Raw genomic sequence first — 13171 nt, forward strand, 5'->3', positions numbered from 1 at the left:
ATAAAATTTAGTTGGCTTGCTCTGCCTTTGGCACTGACAGAAATGTCTGAGCCCACTCCCCCACTAAGAACAAGCTTCTCCACAGCACATAAAACAGTCAAAATGTGAGACAGGGATACACAGTCAGCTAAAATATTGGTAGTGGGAAGGAATTGTGTACAGCAATGTTATTATTAGATCTTTAGCGAAGTTTGAGTTTGAAAAGGATGTTTTGTTCAACTGCTCATACTGTGCAGGCTCTGAGGAGGCTATGGGAAAGATCAGTAATTTTTCTGAGACCCAAGGATGAACAGCAGAATCTCTAGCTCTCAGAATAAGTCTCAGTCAATTAACAAGCCTTTAAGCTGCCAAAGAAACCATAACTAGCTTATACAGCTTCAGCTCAGTATTTCCTTCCTTATGAAAAGCAACCAAAATCACTTTCGCTTTCTAACAAAAGTTGCCAACACTCCTTTCAAGGGAGTTTATTCACCTACTGACCATGCATGTACTCTAGCCACTGTAAAACAAACCAACCAACCACCACAAAACCATCTTCATGCAAATGATCTTACAATAGCAACCTTTCTAAGGAAGGGTATCGTGAAGACTATAAAGGCAGAGGCATGTTCACCAGGGGAGTTACAAGGCTGTAGCTTCTTGCTGTCTTATCAGCCCTGAATGAGGCAATCTGCCCAAGTGAGTGAACACCAAACAAAGCCCTTCTTCCCTATTTGTATTATACCTACATCTTCAATTAGCATTTGTGCTACGGAACAACTATGGAGCTAACCTACATGGGTTTTCATCCCATCTAACCACAGCCATCCAGAAAACAGTTGCTTTGGCTCCCTCAACATTTAATGGACAGAGATGAGCAAGTCCAAACCACAATTTGCTCCAGGATAACTTACTAGAAAGATGGAATGAACCATCCTCTCTGAAGGTAATTGTGTTCACTGACTTCACAGGTAGTTGAGGTGACCAGTGTAAATACCAATTTTTAGACAACTAAGATCAGGTGTGACAAATACACCTTCTTTCCATTTGCGCTACTTTAGGCTTATGGATATAATTCATCACATCTGGAAAGAACACACATACACACAACCATCCAGGTAATACTGCATCTGACAAGTCCTTGATAACCACAGAGTCCCAGCATTGCTGAGACTGGCCTGGGCCTCTGGAGGTTTCCTATTTCAACTCTCCTGCTCAAAGCAGAGTCAGCTACAGCTGATTGCTCAGGGCCATGTCCAGTCAGGTTCTGAATATCTCTAAGGCTTGAGACTTTACAATGTCTCTGGGCAACTTGTTCCAGTGTTTGATCAACCTCAAAACAAAAATAAAAAAAAAATTTTAAAAAGTTTGCTTGACTGGTTTTTTTAATGTTTAAGTGGAATTTCCTGTATTTTGATTTGTGCCCATTGCTTCTCATCCTGTCACTGGGTGCTACTGAGAAAAGCCTGGCTCAGCCTCCTTTACTTTCTCCATCAGGTATTTATACACACAGATAAGATCCCTGCTTCTGTGAGTTTCCCATTCTGAAGGTTGAAGAAACACACAAAAATCTTAAACCATTTAGAAGCTGATGGAATAACATTACATAAATATATTTCATTGCATACATATGCTGCCATGATAACCAAGCATTCTGGAAGACTCTTTGCATACAAAATACTTACTGGTGAACACCCAGTACTTCCCAGTCTTTCCCAACATCCTTAGGAGCTATGTTGTGTAGAGTACTTGGACAAATTTCTATTAATTTACAAAGAAGTGACCAACCCATCTGTAAAACAAGAATGCAGCTATTTTAGAACAGGTATTCCGTTTGAAACTTCAATGTTGTCTTCTAACATTCTTAACCTTGGGAAGACAGATGTTCTGAAAAGTTATCTAGCTAAATCAATAAGGGAAAATTAATTAACACAAGATAAGACAAATGACATAAAAAGTTAAAAGATGGAGGTAAAACAGATATGCTAATGATTCTGAATGCATTGCTTGTAGGAACACATCACTTTCAATGTGCTTCAGCACTGCTTGAGGATAAAGGATGCACAGTTAAAAGACATGCTGACAGAGAGAAAACTATGTGATGTGATCCATAGTACATCATCATGGGCCAGGGAAGACCACTGGACTATTACAGGTAGTCCAGCTTTACTGAAGAACGGGTGTTTCCATAAGAATTTGCCATTTAATTGCAAATTATAAAGAGAAAGGATAGGTTTTTAAAGGCATCCAATGTTTTAAATGGATGAGATACCTAACTAATACTATAAGTTTCATATTCTCGCCATCAATCCTCAATACTGTGTGCTTTCAAAATGTAATGAAGGCAGTGAAAGTTTTGAAATCATAAGGAATGAAAGATGAACTAAAACCAGTATATTTGTTCTTAATAACTACCTGCTCTATCCTATGCAAATTATTTGACTTTCAAACATCTCTAAATAATGCCAAACCTGAAAAATGTTCCTCTTTGATCTTCCATATTGGAGAAATCTGCTTTCTTATGAATGCCTGCAGACTGATATGATTGAATGGGATTTGGTGAGGATGCAGTAAGCAAAATCTGTACAAAGGATTAACTGATGAGCAAGAAAACCTCACTGTATTGAAAGAGAAGTGAACTGAGAAATGCCAGCATTCAAGATGAAGCAGATTTTACAAAAAGGAATTAAAAAACGGCATCAAAGTTTCCTTGGCCATGTAAACAAAAAGAAAAAAAAAAAAGTGGAAGTAGGCCTATGTGCTTTAAGAATAGGGTCAAGACAGAAGATAATCTAAGTATGGCTCAAAAACTGTATGCGTAACTGGATCAGTTTTTGGCAGAAGAGTTATATAAAGCAAAGGGGTCAAGACAGGACAGACAACAACAGGAATGTAAATGGCTACCTCCAAGGAGTTTAACGACAAAGTTCATGGAAAGTGCATGATCTCTAACCCTGCAGTCTGCAAGACTAGAGACATGAAATTTCAAGTCTGGTAGTGTAGAAACACCCATAGGAACAGCATAGGCTTGAATCTAGATAGCTTTCATGACAGCTTTGGCAAACATAAAAAAGGTGATGTAGCTCCCCGAGAACTGGAATTCTGCTTTTATCTTTCACATATCTGATTACATGGGTTATGTTCACACTATCTACAGTAATTTTGTTTCTGTTTCAGTTTAGATTTGCAGAGCCAAATCTTTCAAGACAATTACAACCTTAACGTCTGCGGATTGAGCTTGACCACGGTCCGATTTGCATGCTCTTTTTTTCCTTGGACACCAAGCTGGCTTGCTCTATACGAGACTGCAAACCAATCATTATGGACATTCAGGAAGATTAGGCTGGTCTGTGTAACTGAGTCCTAACTAAACAGAGGTACAAAGAATAGTCTTAGTAACCATCAGTCCTCCCCAAGATGAGGATATGCAATTACCTAATTTTCCACATTCCAAGAGTTTATCAGTGACAGTCAATCAGGTACAGATTTCAAATCTGCATAGCAAAGACATTGTAGAGGTGACCACTAATTCATACACTGTGTATTGGTTAGAAAAGATGTTATTTTAAAAGTCCCACTTCATGCCATCCTAACTGTTCTTGTAAAATTTAGAACATGATGAAAATTAGCTTAATGACTTCAGAAAATTCCTTTTTGTATTAAAACTGTTTCTGATTAAATTTATATTTCCATGAAACATTTTTATTTGGATTGTTATGACTCCAAGTATTGGCAAACATTTATAAGAACTGTGGATCCAGAGATGACCAATGCAAACATCTGACCTGCTGACATGTGGTCTATTTTACAATATTATAATCACACTCTGAGATAACAGAGAGCTTATTATCTTTTTAATAATTACGTAGGAAAGTATGGGTCTTATAAATAACAGAAATCCTGAAGGTTACAGGGGAAGAAAAAAAAAAATAAACCCAGTAAACAAAGATGTTCTTATAAACCCTTAAACAGGTCCCTATACACAGAAACAGTTGGTGGCAGCACTGAAACTCTGTTATTTTTAAATCAGACCCTTTTCATTTCTAGCGTGCAATGAATTTATATTACATTAGGTCACACCTTCTACATGAGATAATAAAGTCCTGCTAACTGCTCTTTACTGAAGTGTAAACATATTTTGCTCTAGAGTTTCTAAGCTGCTCCAATCATTGCCAGAATAACTGCAGAAAGAAACTACCATATTTACTTAAAGACGTCTATTTTATTTTAAGGTACTATTGACTTTCCAGCTTCCTACTTCTAAAGAAGCTTGCAGGGTTTATGCCTGTATTCCGACTTGCACTGGTACTTGCAATATTGATCTATTAAGCAAATTTACTCTGTACAAGCCAGTGGAACAGCAGCACAAAGTGATGCTTTATGACCAGTTAAGGAAGGGAGGGAAAGAAAATCCTCACTTCAGATATGTCTCTTACTGTGTTTATTCTCTTATGCGAGTCAATTTTATTACAATGCCAAAGCAAAAAAGGTGGATTAATTCACTTATTCAATGAAAATTCATTAGTAGTGTAAATAGACTGCACTGAAATCAGAACTACATTATCACTGCCATAAAGTGAGAACTGTGTATTCAAAGACTGTAAATGAATTGCAGTGAATGAAGCAAGAAGACAGAGCTCTACTAACATATTGTGGATGTTTGTAAATATCGTAACCGAATGTGAAGGAGGAGCTGCCTACGACATTTTATGAGGAACAGGATTTAAGCTTTGCATTGGCTATGAATTTCACACTTTAATACAACATAGTAATGCAAAGGAGCTCCAAAACTTCTAAACTGAAACACTGGAAAACTGCATATGTAGACAGACAGAAGATTAAAACTAATTTTAAAATTCTATATTAAATCAGTGAGGTGTTTTAACACAGTTAAAATGAACATTAAACAATCACTATTTTCCTTATGCACTTCTGAGAGTCTTGTGCTGTCATTTCAGACCTAATTCTGGTTGTGGTTGGATTTCATATTTTTTACTTCCTAGTCTAAAGTTCTGGGCAGTGGTTTTGTAAATTCTTATATACATAATATGCTTTATCCTGAAAATAACTGCTGATTCATCCTTCTTTCTTAACGACCTTACAATTGAATAGTAAAATTAGTTAAAACTTCAGACTCTGCACAAACATTTAGTCTTCAAAGGAAACCTGAGATCACCGTTGCTCCAGATTAATCACTACACAAGTACCAATTTCATATTTAATCTGAATTTTATGCTTTTGACTTCTAGCTAAGGTCTACTAGACAAAAAAAAACCCTTAAGATATACTATTATTTAAGAGACATTTGCGATATAATTTATGTTTTGCCTTCTAGTTGAACTGAAAAAAGTAAAAGATGCCAAAAATATTGTACCCATACAAATGGGCTTAATTAAGGAAAAAAAGAAAGAAAAAAATTCAAGTGAGTTGCACAGAAATCTGGAGCTTATAAACATCCTTTAAGCATAACACAGTCAGAAATTTAATATATGCCTGCAGGAAGGAGCTGTTTCACATGACAAGTCTGGCAGCTGTACGGTAAGTACAACATCGAAGTGTACAAGTGCCACACCTAATCTAAATGGGCCAATGGTGAGTTTCAGGAGCAGCCAAGCAGAACCTTAAATTGCAGAACCTACTCTTAGCTAAAAGATTTTTTTTGCCCCCCCACCCCCGCCGCCCCTTACAGAACTGGTGTAGTACAACTCTCTTTCTAGGATAGGGCTACATACGTATGAATTCATATTATAAATTTCTGCTTTTCCGAAGTTTGTCTAACCATTGCAAAATTCAACAATGACACGTACACAACGTATCAGATAACATTACTGGTAATTCGGAAGCCTATGTCATGCAGTATTCACCCTGCTTAATTTTTATTTTCTACTCCGCCGCCTCCCGCCCTTTAAACAGAGATGCAACGAATGGTATCTGCAAAAAGCTGGAACGCTTGTCCCTTTAAATGCAAGCGCCCTTCTACAGACCGACAGTACTTCAGAAAGTGGCCCAGAAGAGACCAAGTGAAGTAAACAAGCCGAGCGGTAACCTTCCCTCCGGGAAAGGGCTGCCACGCCCGGCTCGTCCCGAGGGGGGAAGCCGGCGCGGCCGGAGCGCGGCCCCGGCCCCGGCCCGGCCCCCCGCCCTCCGCCGGCCCCTCGGCGCCGCGCCGCCCTTACCTGCTGCACGCCCGCCGCTCCCGGGTACAGGTCCACCACCAGCAGCAAGGGCACATGGACGTTTTTGCCGCTGAAGAGCCGGGGAGCTGTGAAGGGGGAGGGGGAGAGGGGGGCAGAGACAGGCCGCGTTAGCGACCGGCGGCGGGCGGGACAGGGCAGGGCTGGGCTGGGCAGGGCGGCCGGGGCCGCCCGCGCCTTACCGCTCTGCCGGGCCGCCAGCTCCAGCAGGTCGCTCAGGGTCTGCACCAGCGTCTCCAGCCGCTTCCTCTCCTGGACGTTCTGGAGCCGGACGACCAGCTTGCTCAGGGCTTGTTCCTCCCTCGCCGCCGCCGCCGCCGCCTCCCCCTCCTCAGGGCCGACGCTGGCCATGGCCGACCCGCTGACTCTCCGCGCCGGGCGCCTCACCCCATCCGCCGGCCACCGCGGCCCGCGGGGACGAGGGCTGGGCGGCGCGGGCCCGTCCCGCCGCCGCGCTGCGCCGCTACAGCCGCCCGCCGCGCTCGTAGAGCCGGCCGGCGTCACCCGGCTGTTTCCAGCCGCCCTTCCCGCTGCCTCCTGCCCCTCCCGCCGCGCCGCTGACACGACCGCGGCGGCGACGGACCGGCCCTGGCGGGCGGGCGCGCAGGCGGCCCCCAGTGTCCCTAGGGGGCGCCCCCGTCCCTTGCGTGAGGGCCCGGCCGAGGGGCCAGGCACGCTGGCGGCTCGCCCGTTGCCGTTGATTGACAACAGAGCTGTCCAATAGCGCCGCAGAGCTGGAGCCTAGGTTCCGCCTCGTCGTGCTGCTGCTTGCTCTTTTTTTTTTTTTTTTTTTTTTTTTGCTACTGTATAAAAGGGTCTGGAGGCGGGAACGCCGGCTGAGGCAAGGGCGGTGGGGTGTGTGGGCAGGTTAGGCAGCTGGGGAAGCCGCCTGCCTTATCTTTTTGGCGTTATTGAGGAAGAAAACATAGATATATAGTGCCCTGCTGGGTAGGGGGGGAGAGGGGAAGTAACTGCAGCCCACCCGTGTGCCCGTTGTGCAGCTCCCCGAGCAGGTGAGGTGCCTCCTGGCCTCGTGTGGTGTTTGGGGTTGCCTGCCCTTCCCCGTGCGGTGGGTCTGTGAGGGGCTAGGAAAGGTGGAGGGGGTGCTCTGCTCTTAAGGCTGCTGTGTGGCAGCTGAGGTGAAGGTGTAGCTCAGCTCGCCTGAGGGAGGCATGCACTTGTGGACGCGGGTGTGCGGGTTTGGTTAAAACAAACCTTTGTTGTACTTGGAAGTCAAACTTCTTTGCAAGCCTTGCGGTGACAGATTGTTGTTTGGAGTCAAGAAGGTTTTCTTGCTGCATGCGTGGATTGCTTCATTTGTGGTTGATGCAATCTTCCTGAGGTCTGACGATATTTCTGGTACCTCTGCTGCCCTTCTAATACAGCGATGTGTGCGTAGAAGACTAGTAATCACTTTTAAAAATAATTCTTAATTAGAAGGGTAGTATCAGTAGAATATGTTACATAAAGAACTTGCATATACTTCTTAAATACAAAGGATTAAGGTAGTAAACTCTTCAATTGAACAGGACTTTTGTTAGACAAATATGTTTTGGAGGATCATGGTGGGAGTATGGATTTACTCGAAGCTTTTGCTTAGATTAGCTGACTTACAGGTCACTGATTTATTTCTCAAAATAAACTTTAAGAAATACTGTTTAGTAATGCCTCTGAAGCCACGTGGTCCTAGATAAACTGTCTCTGGTCTGCTGGTGTATTGGGCTTAAAGCCTGTATGTCGCTCTCATCATCATTCAGTGCTTCTTAGGTTTTTGTGCACAAAGAAACTATTGTCTTGGCATCCCGATTATAGCCTGTTAACTAGGACTGCACTTGTTAAATGGTGAGCTATTTTCTCCCTCTCTGAAGTGCTGGAGAACAAATATGAATGTGAGATAGCTTTATGAAATAGTGACTCATGGTTGGGATGTGTGGAATGCATTACGTCTGGACTAAAACAAAAATTAGTTCAATTAAATGGATTAGTTTCACTTGAAAGATATTTTTTCCTTTCTGCAGAAGCAGTAATTCAAACACAAAGAAAAACTTAAAAATTTATTTTCTGGATTTAAAGCCTCATTGCTGGCTTCCTGCAGGTTTGACAAGATCCTTTTATCTTGCAAATAGTATGAATGCAAATACAGTCTTTCAGGTTAGATCAGTAAACAGCTTTCTCCAATATCTGCAAAGCTGTAGCCATTTACCAGACTGCAGCAAAAGATTTTTAAAGTTCAATCTTCATGGTTTATACAGATCAGAAATGCCAGTTGTAAGCTACAACTAGTGATATTGATAAAGTCATATTAATACAACTTTCAAATCCTGATCTTAAACTGAATTTGTGGCTGTTTTGTGCATTTAGCAGAGCAGCTGTACTGCTGCTGTGGAATTCCTTGCATTGTGGTTTATATAAGAATGCACAAGTACAAGTTATGTATTAGAGTTTCAGTGAATGTAAGTGGAAAAAAGTTGTAAATTTCTTTAAGGAGAGTTGGGAACCAGCCCTTTCTCCTGAAATAGGTTGAGTTCTCTAACTGTGTGCTGGATGCAGACGACTTGAAATTACGTGTATGTGATAGTTTCTGGTTTGCTGCTTTTAGAGCCTTTTCTCTGTTAGTTCTTTTCTGGTCAACTCTGTCCCAAACAACTGTCAGCTGCTTAGCAAACTTAAGGCTAGGTTATTAGATAAGTGGAAAGAGAAAATGAAGATTAGAGCTAAAATGTAACCTTGATTTATACTTTAAAAGATGTCTTTTCTGTCTCTTAAAAGATCTCAACTGCAACTTCTTCAGCATGTCCTAGTTAGGCATTGAGGGGTTTTGCTGTCACTCTACTTCGTTGCTCCTTAAATTCCAAGTGACTTTCACTTCCAAGCACTTGTGTTCACTTGAGGTTTCATTTTCATGTTTTCTATGATTCTGCCAGATTTCTGTAGCAGCTGGTTCATTCTTCAGGCTGGGTGCTTTGGGTGTAAAAGAGTTATTTCCCCTTTTTGTTTTTAATGAGATTGGTAGCTAACAACCCAGTTTGGATTGTTCTGTATTTATCCTCTTAGACTCAGGTGGGACTACTAATACTCATTAAGTAATATATTATCTCTGGTGTGTGACCATCTAGACAGATATAAAGACATAACATGACATGCTAACATAGCAGAGGCCTCAGTTAATCTTTCCTCCTCTTTCCACTTGCGTTGATAAAGGACAAAAAACTATGCTAGTGTTTCTGAGGTGGCTGAATAAATAAAGGAACCAGCTTATTGAGATCCAGGCATCTCAAGCCCAAAACTTGCAGCGTGGCTCCCAAGTGTCATTCCTTTGCAGGTGTTAGTTCCCTGGACGACTGGTTAGAGGGGATGCCAGCTTCCGCAAAGTCTCTGTGAGTCCAGGAGAGTTTGTCAAAAGTCTTCTGCAGTGTGTTAATTAGTTAGACCAGAGGAGAATGGAAAGAACAAGATGGTCTCAGTAAGTGTCTATATTGTACAGTTTTCGTAGATTTTCCTAGGAAAATCTGGTGAAGATACCAGTAATATCTGTAGAAGCGATTAGGGGTTGTGGACTGAGCAGTCTGGTCTTGATGACTGGCAGAGAGGTTGAACTCTTGACAGTGAAGTGTAGTTGTGTGGATGGCTTTGTTATCAGAGTGTGGGAAAAGTGGCAAAGGACTTTACTCCTGGAGCACCTCTAATATTTTTCTGTTCTGGAAGTTTCTTATATTTCTGTACTCTTTCTAATGCTGCATCAGTGAGTGTGGATGTCTTGTCCTGCCTAACCATGAAGACCACAACAAAGGGCCACCTCATCTTTAACTGGTTCAAACAATCTGTTCCTTTCTCTCTTTTGCTGCTCAGTGTGTTTCTCCCACTTCTGCCCTTTATCAGCCATAGCTTGTTGTGCTGTTTTATGCACATGGTTTGACAAGAGTGTGTCCCCACAACACATGCCCAGGTCTTTTTGGCTGTGCGGTGTCTGCAGTTCTTAGTGTTGTATCTTCCTCTCCCTGGAAATCCTCTGACTAACCATTTGCCCTAAGGTGAATAGCTGTTAACAGGCATCTCTGACAGACACTGATGGATGGTTCTTTAGCCAGGTGTTACTGGTTGGGTCTTCTCAAAGTGCTTTACAACCCTAGCTTTCAAACTGGTCCATCTCTTAAACTTCTTATTGAAATTTGGAAATAGGAGGTCTTCTGTTACATTGTTCACTTGATCCCATTAGTGCCTATGGTAGCTAGCACTTTTAGGGTTGATTTTGGTAATGTTTGTCTCTTCACCAACTCCAATGGCTATCCATAATCTGTCAGTCTATTTCTCTGCATCCCTCCACAGCTATCTTTCAGGATGGTGGTATCCTGTGTGAATGAAATTCTGTATAATCTGTGGACTTGTAGATTCACAGTGAGCTTACGAGCTGGGTAACTCCTAGGTTGCAGTCCTTTGAGCTGCTGTAAAGTAAGCTGTTTTCTGTAAAGGCTGGGAAGTATAACCATCCTTTAACAGCACTTTTGATGTTAACTTTCAGAATTTTAAGGTATGAACCAGTTGGTATGGACCTTCCATCTGGTAGTTACACACACTTTGGGATGTATAGATGTATAAAATTGTGAACTTTTGGAGAGGTTTTAACAAAGCTTTTTCTAATATTAGATTCCTGTTTTCTCAGTAGTTCTGATTTAGCAGTTGCTACTTACAGATCAATTTTTAGTTAGATATATTTTTTTAAAGTTGCCTGGATGCTCATACTGAGGATGTTGGACACTATCCAAGGACTGCAGTTATTGACTGTGTGGGCATTATGGCTGGGTTTGATGGAAGACTTCGTGACACTTCTCCCTCTGGGTTTGTGAACCAGTGTTTTCACAGGAGACTTGCGTGCAAGAGGTGTTCCTCATATCTGTTCCTATGAGTCACTTCTCAGGGCCAGACTGCAAGCAAAGGCTAGGGTGGTGGATCTGTTTTGTCCATGATGGAATCCACTGCTGATGGCCTCTAACTGGCAGAGTAATGAATCTGGGGTGATGTTGTATCTTCTTTATTTAAACTCCAGTCTTAATAGTGATTGACTCAATGAGTACCTTCAATTCCAGGTGAAGAGTAAGTTTTGTCTGCATGCAGGATTAGCTCAATTAGTTGGCAGCCAGCGTCTTTTAAGAACCCAGCGGATATGAAACAGTTGATAGCTTCACTGAATTCATGAACACTACCCGCAGGGGGTTGTGCTGCTTTTTGGCATGTTGAATTATGAACGGATGTGCTTTTCAATTTTTGGAGTGGTCAGCTGCAGTTATGTAGTCTCTCTGACTTTTAGTAGCATTCTTACCCAAAGTAGTAACCAGTCAGGTACAATCTATGTTCAGCTGAGCTTTATTAGTCAGTTGAGTTAATCTAGGGAAAAAAGATATAGCATTCAGGGGAAAGACAGTCAGGTATACATGTACATACGTGGTCACTCTTATACCAGTCTGAGGAGCTTGACTGGCTGGGCCAAAGGATCTGTGGCGATTTGGGGCTTCCTGAAACTGGTAGGTTGTAGGGTTTAGGGATTAATCCGTGCGGGGCCCGGACGACGGAACACCAATGTGATGATTAAAGTCGCCAGTTTATTGAGCTTAGCTAATCATTTTTATACAATTCTCTAAGTTGTTGAGAGACTTTGATTGGCTACTACATGCAAGCACTTGGTGTCCACACGCACAAGCATAAGCGGTGATTGGTTACATCGGTACTGTCCACGCGCATAAGCATAAGCGGTGATTGGTTACATCGGTACTGTCCACGCGCACAAACATAAGACATAATTGGTTGTGTTAATTAGAGCATACAAGACTTGTCTTAGTCCAATTGGTCAAGATAAGGCCCTGAATTGAGGTTGTTTGTGCCAAGTTCCCTTTATCGTGGAATGTGCACCTGTGTTTTCCTAATTGGGATCTTTCTTCTATCTTCTTATTTATTCTGTTCAAGGCCTTCTAAAGGCGCCTGGAACAATCTTGTGACCATGAGCAATTTTCAGGTCCAATAACTAACTTCCATATAACTGAACCCTACAGTAGGTGTTCTGCAGTTTTGACTCAATGTGCAACGAGACAAATTCTGCTGGCCTCTGCCCTTTTATAGCTTCTGGGGTTGCCAGGCTGAGTCCCTCCTGGAAGCTGACAGGGTTGTCGGGCCAAGTTCTCAGGGACAGCCGTGCTTATACTACAGCTGTGCTCAGCAAATCTGTCTCAGGCTGTGGGACTGCATTTCCCAACTGGTGGGTTTGAACCCCACTCTGCTCTGACTTACACCACCTTTTGTTGTAGCTGGTGACCTCCTCGACCTTTTTGGACTGATTGCCTCTGGCTCTGGGAGTCTGGGACTCTTTAGGGATGGTGTTTGGAGTAATTGCATTGGTAGTGCATCTGGTGAGAGCTTGTTCATCTGGATCCAGGCATTTGTCAGGCAGATTCCTCTTCTTGGCAGTGCATGGATGTGGCTGAAAGGCTAATCCAGAATTTGAAGTGGGCTGTGTAACAGGATGCCTGAGGTGCAGCTGGCCAGTTTCTGAAAAAAGCTTAACTACTGCAGATGTAAATCCTTCTAAATATAACAGAAGAAACTAAGAAATATTTGTTATCTCTTCTTTGTTGGATGGGTAATTTCCTGTGAGAAGCAAGTATTCATTTCCCTATTCTTTTTGTAGATGAAGCCAGAACTGAAACAGGGAAGACTGGATTGGTGGAGAGGTGTGGGGTTTTTTTTGCATGTGAGCTTGAATTTCATTTTTTCTTGTAAAACGGGCTGTCATGGATCAGACTGTAACTGATCATGTTGGGGCCATACTCCTGGACTGCTTAAGTCTAAGATGTTACATGTATGACATGGGGAAGTACTACTCTGGTTTCTGTTTCTTCCTCATTCTGTGTGTGTGTGTGTGTGACAGGAAAGGCTTGGCCCTGAGTGCTCAGCTACTAAGCCAGGCTCAAGAAGTGTCAGCCCACTTCTGATAAGTCTTGTCCCTCTGC

The 13171-nt window shown here is 42.5% G+C and overlaps 2 protein-coding genes across 3 annotated transcripts in view; one reads left to right on the forward strand and one right to left on the reverse strand.

Annotated features, from left to right (window-relative positions):
• The window catches only part of LRRK2 (leucine rich repeat kinase 2), a 70179-nt gene extending 63578 nt beyond the window's left edge, over positions 1 to 6601 (reverse strand). For both annotated transcript variants that reach the window (XM_049814291.1, XM_049814294.1), the window contains exons 1-3: positions 6356 to 6601; positions 6156 to 6241; positions 1665 to 1771 (exon numbers count right to left, since the gene is read on the reverse strand). In XM_049814291.1, coding sequence (XP_049670248.1) covers positions 1665 to 1771; positions 6156 to 6241; positions 6356 to 6524 — 362 coding nt within the window. In that variant the 5' untranslated portion in view covers positions 6525 to 6601. The remainder of the gene's footprint in view (positions 1 to 1664; positions 1772 to 6155; positions 6242 to 6355) is intronic.
• The window catches only part of ERGIC2 (ERGIC and golgi 2), a 296444-nt gene that overhangs the window by 95646 nt on the left and 187627 nt on the right, over positions 1 to 13171 (forward strand). The window lies entirely within an intron of this gene.

Source organism: Accipiter gentilis, chromosome 11 (assembly GCF_929443795.1).
Source record: "Accipiter gentilis chromosome 11, bAccGen1.1, whole genome shotgun sequence".
NCBI lineage: Eukaryota > Metazoa > Chordata > Aves > Accipitriformes > Accipitridae > Astur > Astur gentilis.